This window comes from Microcaecilia unicolor, chromosome 9 (genome assembly GCF_901765095.1).
Source record: "Microcaecilia unicolor chromosome 9, aMicUni1.1, whole genome shotgun sequence".
Lineage (NCBI taxonomy): Eukaryota > Metazoa > Chordata > Amphibia > Gymnophiona > Siphonopidae > Microcaecilia > Microcaecilia unicolor.
Genome location: NC_044039.1, coordinates 7,403,238 through 7,425,565, shown reverse-complemented (window position 1 = coordinate 7,425,565; position 22,328 = coordinate 7,403,238). Strand labels below are relative to the sequence as shown.

Below are 22,328 nucleotides of genomic sequence, written 5' to 3'. Positions count from 1 at the left end.
CAGAGGCATCCCATGGTAAGCTGCAAATGTTAGCCATGTTCTAAACATTTTAAAGTATATTTTAGCTGATGGGAGAGGGGGTGCCTGGGGGTGGAGAGTGAGCATTTCTGTACTAATCAGTAAGTGTATCGGTATTCCCTGCCGTGTGCTAACTGATTAGTGCATGAGCTCTTAACACCTTCAGAATAGGTGGCGGTAAGAGGTCACACACTAATTTTTGATAATGGCTGTGTGCTAATGGCAAGGTGAGAACAAAGGAGGAGCTAACCCTCACGAAACCGTGAGCAGTAAGTACAAAAGCGAGGTGAATCCAAGGAGGATATCAAAGAGTCTTTATTGTAAGCTAGTAAAAAAGGCCTTTTCTGACACAAATGAAACGGGTGCTAGCAAGGTTTTCCTCGGAGTGTGTTTGAGAGAGTGTGTGTGAGAGTGACTCTGTGAGAGAGAGTGAATGTGGGAGTGTGTGTGTGTGACAGAGAGAGAGTGAGACTGGGTGCAAGTGTGTCTGTGAGAGAGAGAGAGAGAGTGTGTGTGAGAATGAGAGTGTGTGCCAGGGGCCCCCCCTCCCTCCGAGTTCCAGGGTTGTTTCCCCCTCCCTCCCTCCGAGTTCCAGGGTCATCCCCTTCCTCCCTCCCTCTGAGTTCCAGGGTCGTCACCTCCCTCCCTCCCTCCGAGTTTCAGGGTCGTCCCTCCCTCCGAGTTTCAGGGTCCCCCCTCCCTCTGAATTCCAGGGTCATCCCCTCCCTCCCTCCCTCCCTCCGAGTTTCAGGGTCTCCCTCCCTCCCTCCCTCCTCCTCCAAGTTTCAGGGTCTCCTTCCGAGTTTCAGGGTTGTCCCCTCCCTCCCTCCCTCCGAGAGTTCTTCCCGCTGCGCTACGGGCGCCTGATGAGCCGGTGGTGGGTGCGGCTCCTGATCGCCGCGGCCTGGCTGCTGCCACCTGCCCTGCTTTTTCCCATCGCCTTCCCTGGCAGCGCCATGATCCGCGTCTACTTCTCGCGGGCCTCGCTGCTCTGTAACCCGGACTACGCCAGCAACGTGCCCTACTCGCTGCTGCTGATGGCGCTCATCTTCTTACCCTGCTCGGCCATCGTCACCATGACCAATGGGCGCCTTTTTTCGCAGGTTCTGATGTTGACATCATAATGGCTATGGTGACATCAGCCTGTGCTACGGAGCCTAGCACACCAACTCCAAAGAAGTCACGAACACAGGCAGCAAGACCCATAGAACGTTGGAGGTGAGAATTATTATATAGGATAAGCTGAAAAAAGTCCAGACAGGGCTGTGTTTTGGCACAACGGGCCTGCCTCAGGGGTCCAGTAAATCTCTATCGTTATGGCGAAACATCTAATGAAAGAGTGTTGTCAACACCCAAGTCCTTGAATCCTCAATGCAACACAAAAGCTGAGCTGCCAAAGTATCGTAAATTTGTGAGAGAGTATAGGAGAATTCACTATGAGCTGCACCTGCAGCAGAGCCGACAAACGGCTCGTTACTTCATCTGTCTCCTTAAAATACTCCCAATAGTTTTTTATGAAATTTTTTTTCTATAATATTACACCGATAGTGAATTTCAATAATAGTACAAAGAGTTTTATCAAATTTAGTAGAGAAGACACTTTCCAAATCAATATAACAAACAGTTCTGTCCCAGCACCTCCCACTTATCTTGGTTATGCACGGCAGTAGCGTCCAACAGACATCCCCATTTTGGAAGCTCTTTCTTCAGGGACGTGGGGTGCTAAATGCTTGAAAACTGCAACTGTACTTCAAAATCTTCCACTGAACTACATTATGTCATTGGGATTGGTATTTTGGTTTTGATTTTGGCAGTTATATTTATCTCTCCCTTGGTGAGGTTCCTTCTAGTTTTGAAGTGGTTTGATTTTTCACTCCCTGAAAAGGCAATTATCCACATTAGCTGTTTGACAAGACAATGAGCACTCAGGAACTGTTAAGGTGACACAGTGCTAAACAGCTCATGTCATTTAGGGGTTAAAGACTAGCTTGAATTTGAAACAGGAAGTCTGCATGTTCTCTATAAGTACAATAACCTGCTCCTGGTGGTCTTTCCTTGACCTGTGGCCTTGTATAGTAGGGTACAGGCAGGGCTTTTTTTGAGGGGGTACTTGGGGGTACTGAGTACCGGCACCTTTTCCATTGCCTGTTATCAATAGAAATCAAACAAAATAAAACATGGAAAAGAAAATAAGATGATACCTTTTTTATTGGACATAACTTAATACATTTCTTGATTAGCTTTCGAAGGTTGCCCTTCTTCGTCAGATCAGAAATAAGCAAATGTGGTAGCAGATAGTATATATAAGAGAAACATCAAAGCATTACTTTGACAGTCTGACAGAGTGGGAGGGTGGGGGTATGCATGGGGACATCAAAGCATTTCATTGATATTCTAACAGGATGGGTGTTGGTAGGTGAGAGGAGGGTAATAAACATTGCCTGTTAAAATTGGCCCATGGTCCCCAAGTTTTAATGAAAGAGCTCAGGCTGTACACACCAATTCTGCCTTGTCATAGATTCTGTGACTGGTTGCAGTGGGGGGGGGGGGGCCTGGCTATTGTGGGGTGGGTCCCTCAATGATCACCCCACCCCTGAAGGGGTGGACTGGCATTTGAGTACCGGCACCTTTTTTGCTATACAAAATGCACTGGGTATAGGTTTCCTTTACTGCTCATCCTTTCGTAAATTGCTCTGTTCTTCATTATTTATTTTATTTTTGTTACATTTGTACCCCGCGCTTTCCCACTCATGGCAGGCTCAATGCAGCTTATATATTGTATATAGGTACTTATTTGTACCTAGGGGCAATGGAGGGTTAAGTGACTTGCCCAGAGTCACAAGGAGCTGCCTGTGCCTGAAGTGGGAATCAAACTCAGTTCCTCAGGACCAAAGTCCACCACCCTAACCACTAGGCCACTCCTCCACTGTTGCTACTATTTGAGATTCTACATGGAATGTTGCTATTCCACTAGCAACATTCCATGTAGAAGTCAGCCCTTGCAGATCACCAATGTGGCCGCGCAGGCTTCTGCTTCTGTGAGTCTGACGTCCTGCACCTACATGCAGGACGTCAGACTCACAGAAACAGAAGCCTGCGCAGCCTGGAATAACAACATTCCATGTAGAATCTCCAATAGTAGCAACATTCCATTTAGAATCTCCAATAGTATCTATTTTATTTTTGTTACATTTGTACCCTGCGCTTTCCCACTCATGGCAGGCTCAATGCGGCTTACAAGGGGCAATGGAGGGTTAAGTGACTTGCCCAGAGTCACAAGGAGCTGCCTGTGCCTGAAGTGGGAATCAAACTCAGTTCCTCAGTTCCCCAGGACCAGAGTCCACCACCCTAACCACTAGGCCACTCCTCTACTCTATCAGACCATTCCTCTCATTGTTTCCCCAGATAGAAGATGCAAGTAACCACTGCTGCACTGTCCCTGAATTCAATATCAACAGCATCGAGGACCAAAAAGCAAATAAGGCGCCAACAAAAAGCAGAAAGCGGAACCAGCTGGCATACACTGTTACGGACGTTCCTCCCTGGTATCTGTGCATCCTTCTTGGTGCTCAGGTAAGATGGGGAAAGGCAAGGAGAAGGGAGGGTGGCAAAGAGCAATGAGCATCGCCCAGTATTATTTGCACTTCAGGACTTCATTTTCTCTGCAAAAGGTCATCTTCAAACTTGCTCCCATGGCACCTGTCACCTTTTGTCATAAGTACATAAGTAATGCCACACTGGGAAAAGACCAAGGGTCCATCGAGCCCAGCATCCTGTCCACGACAGCAGCCAATCCAGGCCAAGGGCACCTGGCAAGCTTCCCAAACGTACAAACATTCTATACATGTTATTCCTGGAATTGTGGATTTTTCCCAAGTCCATTTAGTAGCGGTTTATGGACTTGTCCTTTAGGAAACCGTCTAACCCCTTTTTAAACTCTGCTAAGCTAACCGCCTTGTCACTAGAGATGTGAATCAAAGGAGGACAACAGAAGAAAAAAAATACATTTCAGAAGTAGCTGCATAGTTCTTCTTTACTGAGAAAAATATTCTTTTAAAATGTACCCGGCCACATGGTAAAACAGTAAGATCATAATTTACAGGAAGGCAACCATGGGCTCTTTACAGTCATTTTTATAAGGGACAGAATGAACCAATAACAGCATTGAGTGACATTTATGCAGAGCATGACTGTAAATAAGTGGACCAGTTCAGAGTCAGAGAATTCTCTTCCCTCGTGTGCTGCATATCTCTGGCAAATGGGGCCGTTTAAGTAGAAACCCAGCACCAAAGAGAGGACAGTCTCTTCCTGACTGAGAACCTGTATAATATGTTTGCTTTTGCTATACAAATGTAGGGACAGAATGAACCAATAACAGCATTGAGTGACATTTATGCAGAGCATGACTGTAAATAAATGGACCAGTTCAGAGTCAGAGAATTCTCTTCCCTCGTGTGCTGCATATCTCTGGCAAATGGGGCCGTTTAAGTAGAAACCCAGCACCAAAGAGAGGACAGTCTCTTCCTGACTGAGAACCTGTATAATATGTTTGCTTTTGCTATACAAATGCAGGGTACAAATGTAACAAAAATAAAATAGATACTATTGGAGATTCTAAATGGAATGTTGCTACTATTGGAGATTCTACATGGAATGTTGTTATTCCAGGCTGCTTTTGCTATACCACATTATCAAAGCAGCTTACAATCGGAGAAAATTTTTCTTCACTCAACATGTAATTGAACTCTGGAATTTGTTGCCAGAGAATGTAAAGGCGGTTAGCTTAGTGGGGTTTTAAAAAGGTTTGGACAGCTTCCTAAAGGAAAAGGCCATAGGCCATTATTAAAATGGGGAAAATCCACTGTTTATTTCTAGGATAAGCAGCATAAAATGTTTTGTACTTTTTTGGGATCTTGCCAGGTATTGGTGACCTGGATTGGCCACGTTTGGAAACAGGATGCTGGGCTTGATGGACTTTCGGTCTGTCCCAGTATGGCAATACTTATGTACTTATGAAATACATACAATTTAGTTTTGTAGAACAAGAAACACAAAAAGTTTCTGCCACTTGAAGGACCAGCCACCACCTGCTGAGATAGTTTGGGACAAAGGATAAGGATACTGTATCTTGTCCAAGTCAGTTTCTATTGTCTCCCTTTTTCATTCTTTACCATCTTAAGAGATGAATTATGCTTAGTTGTTTAGGATTTACCTCTTTGCAGTTGACCTGCCTCCAACAGGATTCCCCCCCCCCCCACCCCCCGCCTCCAGTGGAGAATCAATGCTTTTCTGTTAATCTGTGCACCAAGGTGATTGTAGTCTAAGGAATCTTCACCGATACATATCTGATTTTGTCTTGAAGCAGTGTTTGGCCTGGTTTGTCATGTGATGTGTGATAATATGGCAGGAAGAGGTCACAGAAGCAAGATGTGATGCTGCACTGGAGAGCCTGATGTGTGGATTTGTCGCACAATATAATGTTTTTACTGGAGGAAATGGAGAAGACCAGGGGACAACATTTGCAGTTTAAAAAAGCCCAAAAGATGTACCCAGTAGAAGCATGCAGCACAGTGGCGTAGCCACCGGTGGGCCTGGGTGGGCCAGGGCCCACCTACTTAGGGCTCAGGCCCGCCCAACAGTAGCACACATTTAGCGGTAGCTGGTCGGGATCCCAAGCTCCGCCAGCTGAAGACATCCCCCTGATAGTAATTAAAACGCTGCTCTCCACGATACTGGCATGTGCATGCTCAGTTTTCAGTGCATGCCTACTGCAGACTGCCAAGGTGGAAAGAAGCGTTTTCCTGCCAGCTCAGATATTTTTCTGGTGGGGGGTGGGAAGAACACTTGGTGCCCACCCATTTCTTGCCTATGCTCACCCAAAATCTGTTGTCTGGCTACGCCCCTGATGCAGCAAAAGGACTTTTTCATGCCAGCAAATTCAAGCTTGGCTCCGCTCTCCTGCAGCTCTGTCCAGAGTGCTCTGTGTGGATGGATATGGCTGAAACATCAGTAAGAGATTCTCCTATCAAATTTCAGCCAAATTCCCAGTATATGCATATAGAGAGAAATAGAGAAGGCAGTGGAATGGATATTTACTACTGATGAAATAAGGGCAGGGAAAGGGATTTGATATGCTGCCTTTCTTTGGTTGCAATCAAAGAGGTTTACATATTACATACAGATACAGTACATGGTTGAGTGACTTGCCCAGAGTCGCAAGGAGCTGCAGTGGGAAATCAAGCCATTCTCCTGGTTCTCAAGCCACTGCACTAACCATTAGGCTACTCCTCCACCTAAAATGAGAAATGCAATATTGATTTTTGTAAAGAAACAGGGACTATTAGAACCAGGGCTTTTTTTGAGGGGGTACTTGGGGGGTACTGAGTACTGGCACCTCTTCCATTGTCTGCTAAAATTGACCCCTGACCCCCAAGTTTTAATGAAAGAACTCAGGCTCAACACACCGAGTCTGCCTTGTCATAGATTCTGTGACTGGTTGCAGGGGGCCTGGTTATTGTAGGGTGGGTTCCTGAGTGATCACCCCACCCCCTGAAGGGTGGCCAGGCATTTGAGGACCGGCATCTCTTTTGCTAGAAAAAACGCACTGATTAGAACTGACCATCAGAATCTGCCAGGCAATAAAGAGATGAGTGTGGTGGCGTTTAATAATTATTAGGAAGATGGATATCTGAGCATGTTGTCGCCTGAGAAGAATGTGGAGGTTACGCTGCTCTACTTCACATGTTATAAACTCTGTGTTATCATACATGGGACGCATAGTTGAAATTTGCCTGTTTTGCAGAGGTCAGCTATGGGATATCACCTTTGCTAATAATCAACCCTCAGTTGATGGAAGGCTGAGCTCTCTCATCCCCACAGTTTGCTGTCGGTTAAGCAAGACTTTTTTTTAATCTCGTTATACTGAAATGCAGCTCAGCAGTTCTCAAGAATTTTCAATGCGTGTTTAGCATGTTAATCTATATCATTATCATTATGGTTTATGGTTTACTGGTGAGTCACAAAATATAAGTAGAGAAGAGAAAGTGGAGGAGTGGCCCAGTGGTTAGGGTGGTGGACTTTGGTTCTGAGGAACTGAGTTCGATTCCCACTTCAGGCACAGGCAGCTCGTTGTGACTCTGGGCAAGTCACTTAACCCTCCATTGCCCCATGTAAGCCGCATTGAGCCTGCCATGAGTGGGAAAGCGCAGGGTACAAATGTAACAAAATTAAAATAGATACTATTGGAGATTCTACATGGAATGTTGCTGATATTGGAGATTCTACATGGAATGCTGCTATTCCACTAGCAACATTCCATGTAGAAGGCTGCGCAGGCTTCTGTTTCTGTGAGTCTGACGTCAGACTCACAGAAGCAGAAGCCTGCGCGGCCACATTGGTGATCTGCAAGGGCCGACTTCTACATGGAATGTTGCTAGTGGAATAGCAACATTCCATGTAGAATCTCAAATAGTAGCAACAGTGAAGGAGTGGCCTAGTGGTTAGGGTGGTGGACTTTGGTCCTGAGGAACTGAGTTCAATTCCCACTTCAGGCACAGGCAGCTCCTTGTGACTCTGGGCAAGTCACTTAACCCTCCATTGCCCCATGTAAGCCGCATTGAGCCTGCCATGAGTGGGAAAGCGCAGGGTACAAATGTAACAAAAATAAAATAGATACTATTGGAGATTCTACATGGAATGTTGCTACTATTGGAGATTCTACATGGAATGTTGCTATTCCACTAGCAACATTCCATGTACTCTTGTTGGGCAGACTGGATGGACCATGCAGGTCTTTTTCTGCCATCATCTACTATGTATGTATGTTACTCAGAAACAGAAGCCTGCGCAGCCTTCTACATGGAATGTTGCTAGTGGAATAGCAACATTCCATGTAGAATCTCCAATAGTAGCAACATTCCATGTAGAATCTCCAATAGTATCTATTTTATTTTTGTTACATTTGTACCCTGCGCTTTCCCACTCATGGCAGGCTCAATGCGGCTTACATGGGGCAATGGAGAGTTAAGTGACTTGCCCAGAGTCACAAGGAGCTGCCTGTGCCTGAAGTGGGAATCAAACTCAGTTCCTCAGTTCCCCAGGACCAGAGTCCACCACCCTAACCACTAGGCCACTCCTCCACAGTGCTGTACAATTTAATACAGAAGGGCAGTCCCTGCTCAAAGAGCTTACAATCTAATGGACAAATGTACAGTCAGTCAAGTAGGGGCAGTCAAATTGGGGCAGTCTAGATTTCCTGAAAGGTATAAAGGTTAGGTGCCGAAAGCAACATTGAAGAGGTGGGCCTTGAGCAAGGATTTGAAGATGGGTAGGGAGGGGGCTTGGCGTAGGGGCTCAGGAAGTTTGTTACAGGCATAGGGCGAGGCAGAATGGGCGGAGCCTGGAGTTGGCGGTGGTGGAGAAGGGTACTGAGAGGAGGGATTTGTCCTGTGAGCGGAGGTTTCGGGCGGGAACGTAAGGGGAGATGAGGGTAGAGAGGTAATGAGGGGCTGCAGACTGAGTGCATTTGTAGGTAAGAAGGAGAAGCTTGAACTGTATGCAGTATCTGATCGGAAGCCAGTGAAGTGACCTGAGGAGAGGGGTGATATGAATATGATATGATGTGTCTCCTCCTTTTCTTGTCTTCAGCACTACTTGACAGCTTTGGGCGGGATTGTGGCCATCCCTCTGATCTTGTCCAAGGAGCTATGTCTGCAGCACGACCCCCTGACCCAGAGCCACCTCATCAGCACCATCTTCTTTGTCTCAGGGATTTGCACCCTTCTTCAGGTCACATTTGGGGTCAGGTAAGTGAAAGCAAAACTACAGTAAAATTGCCTTCCCCACCCATCCAGGCAGGCCCCAAAGAACTATGATTTTTAACGTAGCCAAGAGGCAGGGCATTACTGGAATGGAGGAGTAGCTTAGTGCGATGGTTCCAAAACCTGGTCCTGGAGGCACCCCAGCCAGTCGGGTTCTCAGGATACCCACAATGATTATTTGTGAGAGAGATTTGCATGCACTGCCTTCACTGCATGCAAATCTCTCATGAATATTCATTGTGGATATCTTGGAAACCTGACTGGCTGGGGGGTGTTACCGCACAGTTAGCACAAAACGAACGTGAAATGCTTTAGCGCGTTCTGCATTAGGCCATTTTTGCGGCATTGGGAACGAGTTAGCGCCTAACGCAGCTTAGTAAAAAAGCCTCTGGGGCAAGAAATATCTACTGTGACTGAATGTAACTTCCCTTGAACTATGAATCAAAAAAAAAGGTATGAGGTAAAGACTAATTAAATCCAGCTCAGGATCCAGCATGTAGTTTGAATCCAAAGGCCATGTGATTATTTTCTGTAATTATAGTAGAGGAGTGTGGTAGCTGTGTTAGTCCACTCTTAATGTTATCAATAGAAATCAAACAAAATAAAACATGGAAAAGAAAATAAGATGATACCTTTTTTATTGGACATAACTTAATACATTTCTTGATTAGCTTTCGAAGGTTGCCCTTCTTCGTCAGATCGGAAATAAGCAAATGTGCTAGCTGACAGTGTATATAAGTGAAAACATTCAAGCATTACTATGACTGAAAAGGAACAGAAGGGCACACTTCCCTGTAATTTATCCAGTTGCAAACTATGCCAAAATATTTCACAGGACCCCACAGTCATCCACAAAGGAAAGATATTCAACATAAAGGAATCTTTCACTTGCTCATCTTCCAATGTGGTATATATCATTCAGTGTAAAAAATGTAACAAAGGATGCTATATTGGAGAAACAGGCCAGATGCTTAAGACAAGATTCAATTTACATAAACATCACATGAACAATACAGCCAGTAGGGCCCCCACCCCGGTGGGACAGCACTTCACAGAACCAGGACACTGTACCAGTGATTTCACAGTGAGAATACTGAAAGGTAACTTTAAAACCATACAAGAACGTAAGACCTTTGAAGTCAGAATGATTGAATATTTTAACACCCAACAGAAAGGACTTAACAAGGACCTGGGGTTCCTAACCCATTATAAACCATAAAGCTGTATGTCTCTGTTGATCACCCCACCCCTCACCTATCCACACCCATCCTGTTAGAATATCAATGATATGCTTTGATGTCCCCATGCATACCTCCGACCCACCCCCATCCTCCCACCCTGTCAGACTGTCATAGTAATGCTTGAATGTTTTCACTTATATACACTGTCAGCTAGCACATTTGCTTATTTCCGATCTGAGGAAGAAGGGCAACCTTTGAAAGCTAATCAAGAAATGTATTAAGTTATGTCCAATAAAAAAAGGTATCATCTTATTTTCTTTTCCATGTTTTATTTTGTTTGATTTCTATAGATTCTACATGGAATGTTGCTATTCCACTAGCAACATTCCATGTAGAAGTCAGCCCTTGTAGATCACCAATGTGGCCGCGCAGGCTTCTGCTTCTGTGAGTCTGACGTCCTGCACATACGTGCAGGACGTCAGACTCACAGAAGCAGAAGTCTGCGCAGCCTTCTACATGGAATGTTGCTAGTGGAATAGCAACATTCCATGTAGAATGTCCAATAGTAGCAACATTCCATGTAGAATCTCCAATAGTAGCAACATTCCATGTAGAATCTCCAATGGTATCTATTTTACTGTCATAGTAATGCTTGAATGTTTTCACTTATATACACTGTCAGCTAGCACATTTGCTTATTTCCGATCTGAGGAAGAAGGGCGACCTTCGAAAGCTAATCAAGAAATGTATTAAGTTATGTCCAATAAAAAAGGTATCATCTTATTTTCTTTTCCATGTTTTATTTTGTTTGATTTCTATAGATTCTACATGGAATGTTGCTATTCCACTAGCAACATTCCATGTAGAAGTCAGCCCTTGCAGATCACCAATGTGGCCGCGCAGGCTTCTGCTTCTGTGAGTCTGACGTCCTGCACGTACGTGCAGGACGTCAGACTCACAGAAACAGAAGCCTGCGCAGCCTTCTACATGGAATGTTGCTAGTGGAATAGCAACATTCCATGTAGAATGTCCAATAGTAGCAACATTCCATGTAGAATCTCCAATAGTAGCAACATTCCATGTAGAATCTCCAATGGTATCTATTTTACTGTCATAGTAATGCTTGAATGTTTTCACTTATATACACTGTCAGCTAGCACATTTGCTTATTTCCGATCTGAGGAAGAAGGGCGACCTTCGAAAGCTAATCAAGAAATGTATTAAGTTATGTCCAATAAAAAAGGTATCATCTTATTTTCTTTTCCATGTTTTATTTTGTTTGATTTCTATAGATTCTACATGGAATGTTGCTATTCCACTAGCAACATTCCATGTAGAAGTCAGCCCTTGCAGATCACCAATGTGGCCGCGCAGGCTTCTGCTTCTGTGAGTCTGACGTCCTGCACGTACGTGCAGGACGTCAGACTCACAGAAACAGAAGCCTGCGCAGCCTTCTACATGGAATGTTGCTAGTGGAATAGCAACATTCCATGTAGAATGTCCAATAGTAGCAACATTCCATGTAGAATCTCCAATAGTAGCAACATTCCATGTAGAATCTCCAATGGTATCTATTTTACTGTCATAGTAATGCTTGAATGTTTTCACTTATATACACTGTCAGCTAGCACATTTGCTTATTTCCGATCTGAGGAAGAAGGGCAACCTGTAATTATAGTCAACGCCCAGCAGTCCTGAGACAGAACTACAGTAGAGGACTGATACAGAGATTCTGATGATAAACTACTAGATGGGATTTCTTCCTGTCTGTAGACCTTCATCTGGTTCTGCCTGGGTCACAGGTTCTGCCTCATTATTGTTCACCTTCTTTCCTTCCAGCATCGAACCCAATTCCAGTTCTTGTTTTGGAATGTTTTGAAAAAAAAAAAAAAAAACCCCGGGAAGACAAAGGTGTCCTTTCATTCAATGCTCACTTTCCTAGTTAAAGGGACATTTTAATTATTTAGGGATTAGTAATCCATCAAGAGAAGATACTACTAGACTGACTAGGGACTTTCCTTCCTCTGACCAACGCGGGCTTACCGCCCGCTATACAGGAAGTACCACCGGGCTACCGCCGCAGCCCAACAGTACTTCCCACCCCTAGCGCGCCATCAATACAAAAATGTATTTAGTTTTGTAGCGACGGAGTGCGCCCCACAGTAATCAGGCAGTGCTGCAGGCTGCCCGGTTACCGCCAGGTTAACGCAGGAGCTCTTACCGCCAACTCAATGGGTGGCAGTAAGGGCTCCCCCCCCCAAAAAAAATAGCTGCATGGCAAGTGCTTTACTTGCCACATGGCCATTTCCTGCAGGAAGGCGAGACATCTCTTTTACCAGCTGCGGTAAAAGGGGGCCTCGGTGTGCGTGTAAAACAGTGGCATAGCTACGTGGGGCCAGGGGGGCCTAGGGCCCCGTAGATTTGGCCCTGGACCCCCCTGCCAATGACCTGCCGCCAACCCGCCATTGCCGTCACCTGCCTTTGCTGGCGGGGGACCCCAACCCCCGCCAGCCGAGGTCCTCTTCTCGCAAAAGGCTTCCTTCTGTTTCTGACGTCCTGCCGAGCCGAGAGGGTCGGCGGCAGGGGGGGCAAAGTTGTTGGTGGTGGCGGCGACGGCAATGGTGGGGGGGGGGGAGCGGTGGCGCTGGAGGGGGGCTAAAATGTGCCCCCTCACCTCAGGCTCTGGACCCCCCTCCCACCGAAGTCTGGCTACACCCCTGGTGTAAAACACACGCCGACGCCAGCCCCCTCTTGCCGCAGCTTGGTAAAAGGGGCCCTCAGATTTTTTTTACCTGGGGCAATGGAGGGTTAAGTGACTTTCCCAAGGTCACAAGGAGCTGCAGTAGGAATCAAACCCAAGTAACCACGATCAAAGCCCACTGCACTAACTATTAGGCCAGTCCTGCCACCGAGAAGCTGGGATCTCCCGCTGAGTGGCCTCCCCTTCCAGCAGCAGCAGGAAAGGCCTTCCTAAAATGTCATCTGCTACTGCTGCTGGTCCCGTGGCAGGAGGGAATGATGTTTTAGGAAGGAATCTACTGCTGCCGCTGGTGCTGCTGTAGGTGGGGTTGGGTGGAGTTGTGAGTGGGCGGGGCAGGTCCTAAATCTCCCGCATAGGAGGTCGGCCCCCTTGGCAGCTCTGCTATTGTCCTTTCTGTTTTCAGGTTACCGATTCTTCAAGGTGGAACATTTGCATTCTTGACACCCACTCTGTCCATGCTGTCCCTCCCTATGTGGAGATGCCCTGAGTGGACGCAGAACGCCAGCCTAGTGAATTCCACTTCACCGGAGTTTATTGATGTCTGGCAGTCAAGGATGAGAGAGGTAATCTGTGTTTTCTTTCATAAATGTAAGGCAAAGCAGCTCGATGACCCAGTAAGTAGCAGGTGATGTTTGTGGTTGGGTTCTGAGTACAAGAGCACTGGGACTGCAGGGCTCTGCCTCGCTTTCTGTCTGTATATTTACTAAGTAATAAATTCAAAACAAACCAGAGAAAATATTTCTTCACGCAATGCATAATTAAACTCTGGAATTTGTTGCCAGAAAATGTGGTAAAATCAGTTAACTTAGCAGGGTTAAAAAAAAAGGGTTTGGATAATTTCCTAAATGAAAAGTCCATAAACCACTATTAAGATGGACTTGGGAAAATCCAAAGCTTATTTCTAGGATAAGCAGTATAAAATTAGTTTTTACTGTTTTGGGATCTTGCCAGGTACTTGTGACCTGGATTGGAAATAGGATACTGGTCTTGATGGACATTCGGTCTGTCCCAGTATGGCAATACTTATGTCAGGCTCTACTACATAATTTTGAATAAATAAAGACGAGGTATCTGCATAAGAGACCATAGAACAAAATAGCAAAAAAACTGTAGATCACTATAGAGGTATATTGGTGGATTCTGTGGGATACAATATTTGAAATATCTGGGGGGGTGCCCTCAATTGGTAGCTCCCAGACCTGAAAAGGTAATATCTGCACTGACAAGGATTCAGCTGTATATCAGAGCTATGAACAGGACCCCAGCATTCGATAAACTCAGAGCATCTCAGATCAGAAGGAACAACATAGGCAAAGCTGAGATTGAGATTGTAGCACCAGAAAAATGTATGGCAGTGATACTCACCGAGATCATATTTTTCAGACCATCCATAATTAATGTAAATGAGATATATTTGCATGCAATAGCATGAGAGCCAAGGGCAAATGTACTCACTCTGCTGCTCCCCAGTATCTCTCCACACTCGTCCTTCCCTACACCCCTTCCCGTGCACTCCGCTCCATGGATAAATCCTTCTTATCTGTTCCCTTCTCCACTAATGCCAACTCCAGACTTCGCGCCTTCTGTCTCGCTGCACCCTACGCCTGGAATAAACTTCCTGAGCCCCTACGTCTTGCCCCATCCTTGGCCACCTTTAAATCTAGACTGAAAGCCCACCTCTTTAACATCGCTTTTGACTCGTGACCACCTGCCTCCACCTACCCTCCTCCTTCCTCTACACAATAATTGATTTGATTTGTTTACTTTATTTTTTGTCTATTAGATTGTAAGCTCTTTGAGCAGGGACTGTCTTTCTTCTATGTTTGTGCAGCGCTGCGTATGCCTTGTAGCGCTATAGAAATGCTAAATAGTAGTAGTAGTAGTAGTAGGGAACCTGGATCCTTCTACTTTTGGCTCAGACCCTCCCCCAACACCCACCCCCCCAACACCCACCCACAGCCAGTGAGACCACATGACAACAAGAGGACATGAAATGAGATTGAATGGGGGCAGACTCAAGAAAAATGTCAGGAAGTATTTTTTCACGGAGAGAGTAGTGGATGTTTGGAATGCCCTCCCGCGGGAGGTGGTGGAAATGAAAACGGTAACGGAATTCAAACATGCGTGGGATAAGCATAAAGGAATCCTGTTCAGAAGGAATGGATCCTAAGGAGCTTAGCCGAGATTGGGTGGAACAGCCAGTGGCGGGAGGCGGAGATGGTGCTGGGCAGACTTATACGGTCTGTGCCAGAACCGGTGGTGGGAGGCGGGGCTGGTGGTTGGGAGGCGGGGTTAGTGCTGGGCAGACTTATACGGTCTATGCCAGAGCCAGTGGTGGGAGGCGGGGCTGGTGGTTGGGAGGCGGGGATAGTGCTGGGCAGACTTATACGGTCTGTGCCAGAACCGGTGGTGGGAGGCGGGGCTGGTGGTTGGGAGGCGGGGATAGTGCTGGGCAGACTTATACGGTCTGTGCCAGAACCGGTGGTGGGAGGCGGGGCTAGTGGTTGGGAGGCGGGGATAGTGCTGGGCAGACTTATACGGTTTGTGCCCTGAAAAGGACAGGTACAAATCAAGGTAAGGTATACACAAAAAGTAGCACATGTGAGTTTATCTTGTTGGGCAGACTGGATGGACCGTGCAGGTCTTTTTCTGCCGTCATCTACTATGTTACTATGTTACTTCAGTGGTAGCAGGAAGGCCAACAGATAAGACAAGCAGGAAGCATGCGGTTTTAGTATCTAAGAATGCTGAAGGCTTGCCTTGTTCCCACCCATTCTGAAACAGGACCTCTGTGTGGGAGAGAGTGGAGACATGACAGGCCTTCAGCGTTCATTGGTACCGAAGCCCCGTGTCTACGTGTTTTTGCTCCTGGCCTTCCTGCTGCACCTGACATGGCACAAAAGCTGTAGAGGCAAAGAATTAGGGAAGGAGTACAGAGTTATGATGGACCAGCAGGTCGGGGAGAGCAACATAGGATGCTGAACTATGGGGGGATAAAAGAGCACGGAGATGCTGGACTGTCATAAGGTGAAAAGAGGAGAGAGGGGGAGATGCTGGATCATGGGGGTAGAGGGGAAGGCAGAAAAGATGGGAAGATGGGCAGAAGAGAACAAACACAAAGCCAAAAGGGGGTTCACAATATCCACAAAAATTCAACAGCACAAAACTCAGGGTAAGATGCTCCAATAAACAATTGTTTATTGGAGCATCTTGCCCTGAGTTTGGACTGATCTCTTGAAGTTGGTTTCTTTTCCACTTTCTTTTGTGCTGCAGAAGAGAACAAAAGCATTGCCATACTAGGACAGACCTAAGATCCATCAAGCCAATAGTGGCCGATCCAGGTCACAAGTCCAGGTCACACCTCAACCCACTCTCCCTGGTTCACACCCCCTTGCAATTATGCACTCTGGAATTTGCACACACATGTTATAGAATAGCAACTAAGGCCAGCTGCACACGTTACTGCCAATTAAGACGAATTATAGCCAATAATTGGTCATTAATGCCAATTAGTAGTTAATTACGCTGTTAAGTTATCTAAGCAACTGACACTATTCTATCTCTTGCACGTGCAACCTTGTGCAACGGGGCACGGCTTTCTAGAATTAGGGGGCATGTGTGTGCTTCTGTTTTGAAAATTCAGCAAATTCCGCAAAGTGAGAAGTGCGCAGACACTTTTCACCCGCAGCGGCAGCTATAAAATTGAGAAAGCTTCTTAGTTCCACTGCTTTTAGGATTGGATCCTCTCTGAGTTGTTGAATATATTTGCTGGTATGTGTAGCGGGGTTTGTGATGTTGTTGTAATACCCCCTGGTTTTCAGGATATCCGCAATGAATATGCATGAAAGAGATTTGCATACCCTGCCTCCATTGCATGCAAATGTCTTTCATGGATATCCTGAAAACCTGATCGGCAAGGGGTACTCCAGGACCGACTTGGGAAACACATACATAAAATACATCACGCACATGTAGAAACTAGACATGACTAAAATTATCCTCTTGCCCTCTGATATTCAGTACTATTTATTGGCCAGAATGGTTGCTAATTACTTAACCAGGTATGGGATTGAAACAATAAGCCTGGTGTTGGATATCATTCAATTCTTAATGTCACCAAAACAAACTCTGGAAAGGGTACACAGTCACCAAACATCATTGCACATGCCCTTCCTTCCTTCCATTTACAATGCGAGTTAAATACTCGGAATGTTATATAATGTAAAAATTTATAGGAGAATGAAACTTATCTTGATTGGCGATGTGCGCTGACTGTGGCACCTCCAGACACCATAAAACTAGTGCTTTGTGATTAAAATTCTGACTCCATAATAATCCCCAACGTGGAGCCACGTTTCACTTCAAAGCTTTTTCAAGGGAATTAATCTTCAATCTATCAAGAAACAGGGGAGATATCTAAATATGCTCCTCCCTGCTAACCAGCTAAATAGCGCTTAACCGGCTATCCGCCGATATTCAGTGGGGGATAACCGACTATTCCCCCTGAATATGCACGGTTAGCGCCTTGCAGATAGCCGGTTATATCGCCTGATATAGCTGGATAACTGCCGGTTTTTAAAGCCAGTTTAGCGGCCATATTTGGCTGCGTGAAAACGTGGCCAGTTTAAAGATAACTGGCTAAGTCTGAATATCGACTTAGCTGGTTATCTTTAACCAGATATTCAATGACGGTCACCAGAAATAGCCTGGCATTGAATTACTTGGCTCAGCACCAACCATGGGAATTTAACCAGTCTACCTCCTGCGGTCTTTAATATCTGCCCCTGAGACTCGATCAGATTTAAAAACTCAAGAGTAAAAGGAAAATGGGCAACAGTCGCTTGATATGACTTTTTTTAACTCTTGTAATATGTTTTTTTTTAATTAAATTCTCTCTCTTTCTCTCTCTCTAGCTTCAGGGCGCAATCATGGTGGCTTCCTGTTTCCAGATATTCGTAGGATTTTCTGGTCTGATTGGATTTCTAATGCGCTTTATCGGCCCTTTAACAATCGCCCCAACCATAACTCTAATTGCTCTGCCACTCTTCGAGACTGCAGGCAACGATGCTGGAACACACTGGGGAATCGCAGCCTTGTAAGTTTGGGGTAGATCTCCTGTTGATTAATAAAGAGATAAGAGTGCATTATAACATTACTAGCCGTTGAGCCCGTGAAAACGGGCTACTTTTGGAATGGGGGGGTTTCCGAGCCCCCCCCCCGGATTCGCCGCCGCCGCCGCCCCTCCACCCGGCCCGAGCAGCACTGTGAACTTACATCACCACGCAGCAGCAGGCACATCAGCAAAGCTGCCGTCAGGGCGGGCTTCCTTCTCTGGCTGTGTCCCGCCCTCGTGTGACGTAACGTCGGCAAGGGCGGGACAAAGGCAGAGAAGGAAGCCCAACGGCAGCTTTGCTGATGTGCGTGCTGCTGCGTGGTGATGTAAGTTCACAGTGCTCGGGCCAGATGGAGGGGCGGCGGCGACTCCGGGGGAGGGGGAGCGGTTCCGACGTCTGCAGCATGCCAGTAGAGACTTCCCTCTCTGTCCCGCCCCATCATCACGTATTGAAGCGGGGGCGGGGCAGAGAGGGAAGTCTCTACTGCGTATTTGCGAGTGAGTACGGTCACTCGCCGTTTATATGTTTGATGGGAGGCGAGAAAGCCAATTGGCCATGTGAATTACCAGTCATGATAGCATTTGTCCTACAAATTTAATTCAGTGCTGAGTTCAGTCCTAAAAGCTGAATTGTATAGTAAACAATTAAGAAAGTATGACCTGTAGCCTGATTTTGCTGATCAGTTAATGTCATAAGTAGATGCCTAGGAAGCATTTGCCTAAGAAAAGATGGCTGAAATGGGATGTTCAATAGCAAATGTAACAGGGTAGCACAATGTACCTTCTTATGCATTGGCAGGAAGAACATTCTGGGTCCCTGCTTCAGCGTGGTGCCCTGCATGTATACTCGCCCCCGGGGGTCACCCTCAGGCTCAGCGCATCAGCTAAACAAATGGCTGAAAAGTTGGTTGGCCGCTTGATAGCTTAAGGGATGATTGTGGCCTGAGCTTCCATACAGGGGTTTCAGATCTTTGTGGGGCTTCATACATGTTTTTTCCTCTCTATCCATTTTTCATAGGAAGGGGCATCTGGCTTCAAAAACCTTCACCATTAGAACATTGCATGTAGACTGCTCTATAAACCAAACCGTTTTGACCATATAACACCTTTACTGATTGAGCAACATTGGCAGAATCCAGTTTGAGATTCTCCTTTCGGCGCATAAATCTTTCTATTCTGGTTGCCCAGTTTATTTATTTAACCACTTTATGCCATATCAATCATTACGGTCCTTGGATTCCAATCTTCTTGTGGTGCCCATCCTTCAGGAAATTATAATGCCGTTGTATCGCTCCATGGTGCGACCGCACCTTGAGTATTGTGTTCAATTCTGGTCGCCGCATCTCAAGAAAGATATAGTAGAATTGGAAAAGGTGCAGCGAAGGGCGACTAAAATGATAGCGGGGATGGGACGACTTCCCTATGAAGAAAGACTAAGGAGGCTAGGGCTATACAGCTTGGAGAAGAGACGGCTGAGGGGAGACATGATAGAGGTATATAAAATGATGAGGGGAGTGGAACAGGTGGACGTGAAGCGTCTGTTCACGCTTTCCAAAAATACTAGGACTAGGGGGCATGCGATGAAACTACAGTGTAGTAAATTTAAAACAAATCGGAGAAAGGTTTTCTTCACCCAACGTGTAATTAAACTCTGGAATTCGTTGCCGGAGAAAGTGGTGAAGGCGGTTAGCTTAGCAGAGTTTAAAAAGGGGTTGGATGGTTTCCTAAAGGACAAGTCCATAAACCGCTACTAAACGGTCTTGGAAAAATCCAAAATTCCAGGAATAACATGTATAGAATGTTTGTACGTTTGGGAAGCTTGCCAGGTGCCCTTGGCCTGGATTGGCCGCTGTCGTGGACAAGATGCTGGGCTCGATGGACCCTTGGTCTTTTCCCAGTATGGCATTACTTATGTACTTATGTACTTATGTAAATTGGTATTTCAGTCATCACGTTCATCTGCTTTTGATTGTTTGGTCCCATATCTTTGCAACCAACTCCCTATCACCCTGCGTTCTGACCCTTCTTACAGGAGGTTTACACCTGTTTTTAATGACCCGGTTGTTTAACAGAAGTTTCTCGCTTTGACTTTTTCACTTACTTGTTTGATCCCCTTGTGCTCTGTGTTGTGTTTTAATTTGCATTATGGTATTGGTAATTATATTGTGCTATTCATTACTCCCTCCTTATGTGTTATGTCGGTGGGGGTGCAAAGACCATGCAGTTCCAGTGCTGGTAATGTTTAATATAACGCCGACACGGGGACATAGCCTTGAAACAGACAAACGGCGAAACACGATGTCATGTCGGACAAGAGAGCCCCTTGACAAGAAAGTCATTTTAAGTTAAGTACCAACCCATAGTAAATGCGTTTGCTTGAAAACTGCAGAGCAATTGAATACCTAAGGGTTAACAAAAATTGTTTAAAAAATAAAAGTTATAAAACCAGCAATAGAAACAACAAAGTAAATGAAAAAGATTTTCTTTAGAAGACCGGTGGCGAGTGGAGAGTGGTACGCAAAAAATGTTAAGTGTACCATAGCTCCGTAAAACTGAGGTCTTCGGAAAATTAGCAGAGATCTATAAATGCCAATATCCACAAACCCACTAATAAGAATTACTCAAGTGTTGTGAAAAGGGATTTGTGTTAAATATATGAGCGTTAGTGTGTTTATTAATATTAAGAACAACCATAATCTACAGAGGGTGAAGTGTGGAGACATTTTTTTTCTTCTGTGGATTACAAAGTAACAAACAAGGCCATTTGGTGGCCAGCACAAGCAAACAAGTTAAGCGCCCACTTCTTCCCCCTTTCTGGCCTGGTAATTGAAAGACAATGATAATCGAACGGGGCGCCCAAGTTTTCCTGAGGACGTCCTCGCAGGACGTCCCGGCGAAGGGGTGGGGGAACCCGTATTATCGAAACAAGATGGGTGCCCAAATCTCAACATTTAGGTCGACCTTAGAGATGGTTGTCCCCAATTTTCGGCCATAATGGAAACCGAGGACGCCCATCTCAGAATAGTCAGAAACTACCAAATCCAAGTCATTTGGTCGTGGGAGGAGCTAGCATTCGTAGTGCACTGGTCCCCCTGACATGCCAGGACACCAACCAGGTACCCTAGGGGGCATTGCAGTGGACTTCAGAAATTGCTCCCAGGTGAATAGCTCCCTTACCTTAGGAGCTGAGCCCCCCCCCAAAAAAACCCCAAACCCACTACTCACAACTGTACAACACTACCATAGCCCTAAGGGGTGAAGGGGGGCACCTACATGTGGGTACAGTGGGTTTCTGGTGGGTTTTGAAGGGCTCACATTTACCACCACAAGTGTAACAGGTAGTGGGGGGGATGGGCCTGGGTCCGCCTGCCTGAAGTGCACTGCACCCACTAAAACTGCTCCAGGGACCTGCATACTGCTGTCAGGGAGCTGGGTATGACATCTGAGGCTGGCAAAAAATATTTTAAAAGGTTTTTTTTAGGGTGGGATGAGGTTAGTGACCACTGGGGGAGTAAGGGGAGGTCATCCCCGATTTCCTCCAGTGGTCATCTAGTCAGTTTGGGCACCTTTTTGAGGCTTGGTCGCAAGAAAAAATGGACCAAGTAAAGTCGGCCAAGTGCTCGTCAGGGACGCCCTTCTTTTTTCCATTATCGGCCGAGGACACCCATGTGTTAAGCACGGCCCAGTCCCGCCTTCGCTATGCTTCCGACGCGCCCCCGTGAAATTTTGTCATCCCTGCGACAGAAAGAAGTTGAGGGCGCCCAAAATCGGCTTTCAATTATGCCAATTTGGGCAACCCTGGGAGAAGGACGCCCATCTCCCAATTTGTGTCGAAAGATGGGCGCCCTTCTCTTTCGAAAATAAGCAGTGACATTCCTGGGGGGGGCGGTGGGGGCGGTCCGCCCCGGGTGCACGCTGCTGGGGGGGGGGGGGTCCGCACGCCTGTCTGCTCCGCTCGTTCCTTGCTTCCTCTGCCCTGGAACAGGTTACTTCCTGTTCCGGGGCAGAGGGAGCATGGAACGAGCGAAGCAGACAGGTGCGCGGCACCCCCCCCCCCCCCCAGCAGGTAAAAATGCACCCGGGGGGGTGTCCTTTCGCCGGGGGAAGGTGTGTCCTTTCGCCGGGGGGGGGGGGGTATCGGCGATCCGCCCCGGGTGTCAGCCACCCTAGGATCGCCACTGAAAATAAGCCTGAATGAGTCATGGAGTGCACTGTTTTCGATAAGTGTGTTCAAAGAGGCCAGTTGGAAACTGTTAGGCTGCAGCAGGTTTCCATCTGTTGAGAAATAATTACCATGTGAAAGGGACAAAGCAACTGACAGGGAAGCAGACAGACAAGTTTCTTCTAGCCTGAAGGGATAGGAAAGGAGAATGACATAATGCAAGGTGAGAACTGGATTTTGACCCTTTGAAGTGAGATAAGGATTTATTTTTATT

General features: G+C 46.3%; 1 protein-coding gene across 2 annotated transcripts in view; it reads left to right on the top strand.

Annotated features, from left to right (window-relative positions):
- The window catches only part of LOC115478171 (solute carrier family 23 member 2-like), a 52,681-nt gene that overhangs the window by 11,556 nt on the left and 18,797 nt on the right, over positions 1–22,328 (top strand). Inside the window, exons 2-5 of one of the 2 annotated variants that reach the window (XM_030215435.1) lie at positions 3,424–3,591; positions 8,665–8,822; positions 13,183–13,342; positions 17,693–17,874. In XM_030215435.1, the coding sequence (XP_030071295.1) occupies positions 3,424–3,591; positions 8,665–8,822; positions 13,183–13,342; positions 17,693–17,874 (668 nt within the window). The remainder of the gene's footprint in view (positions 1–3,423; positions 3,592–8,664; positions 8,823–13,182; positions 13,343–17,692; positions 17,875–22,328) is intronic. The other variant, XM_030215436.1, reaches the window with a different exon arrangement.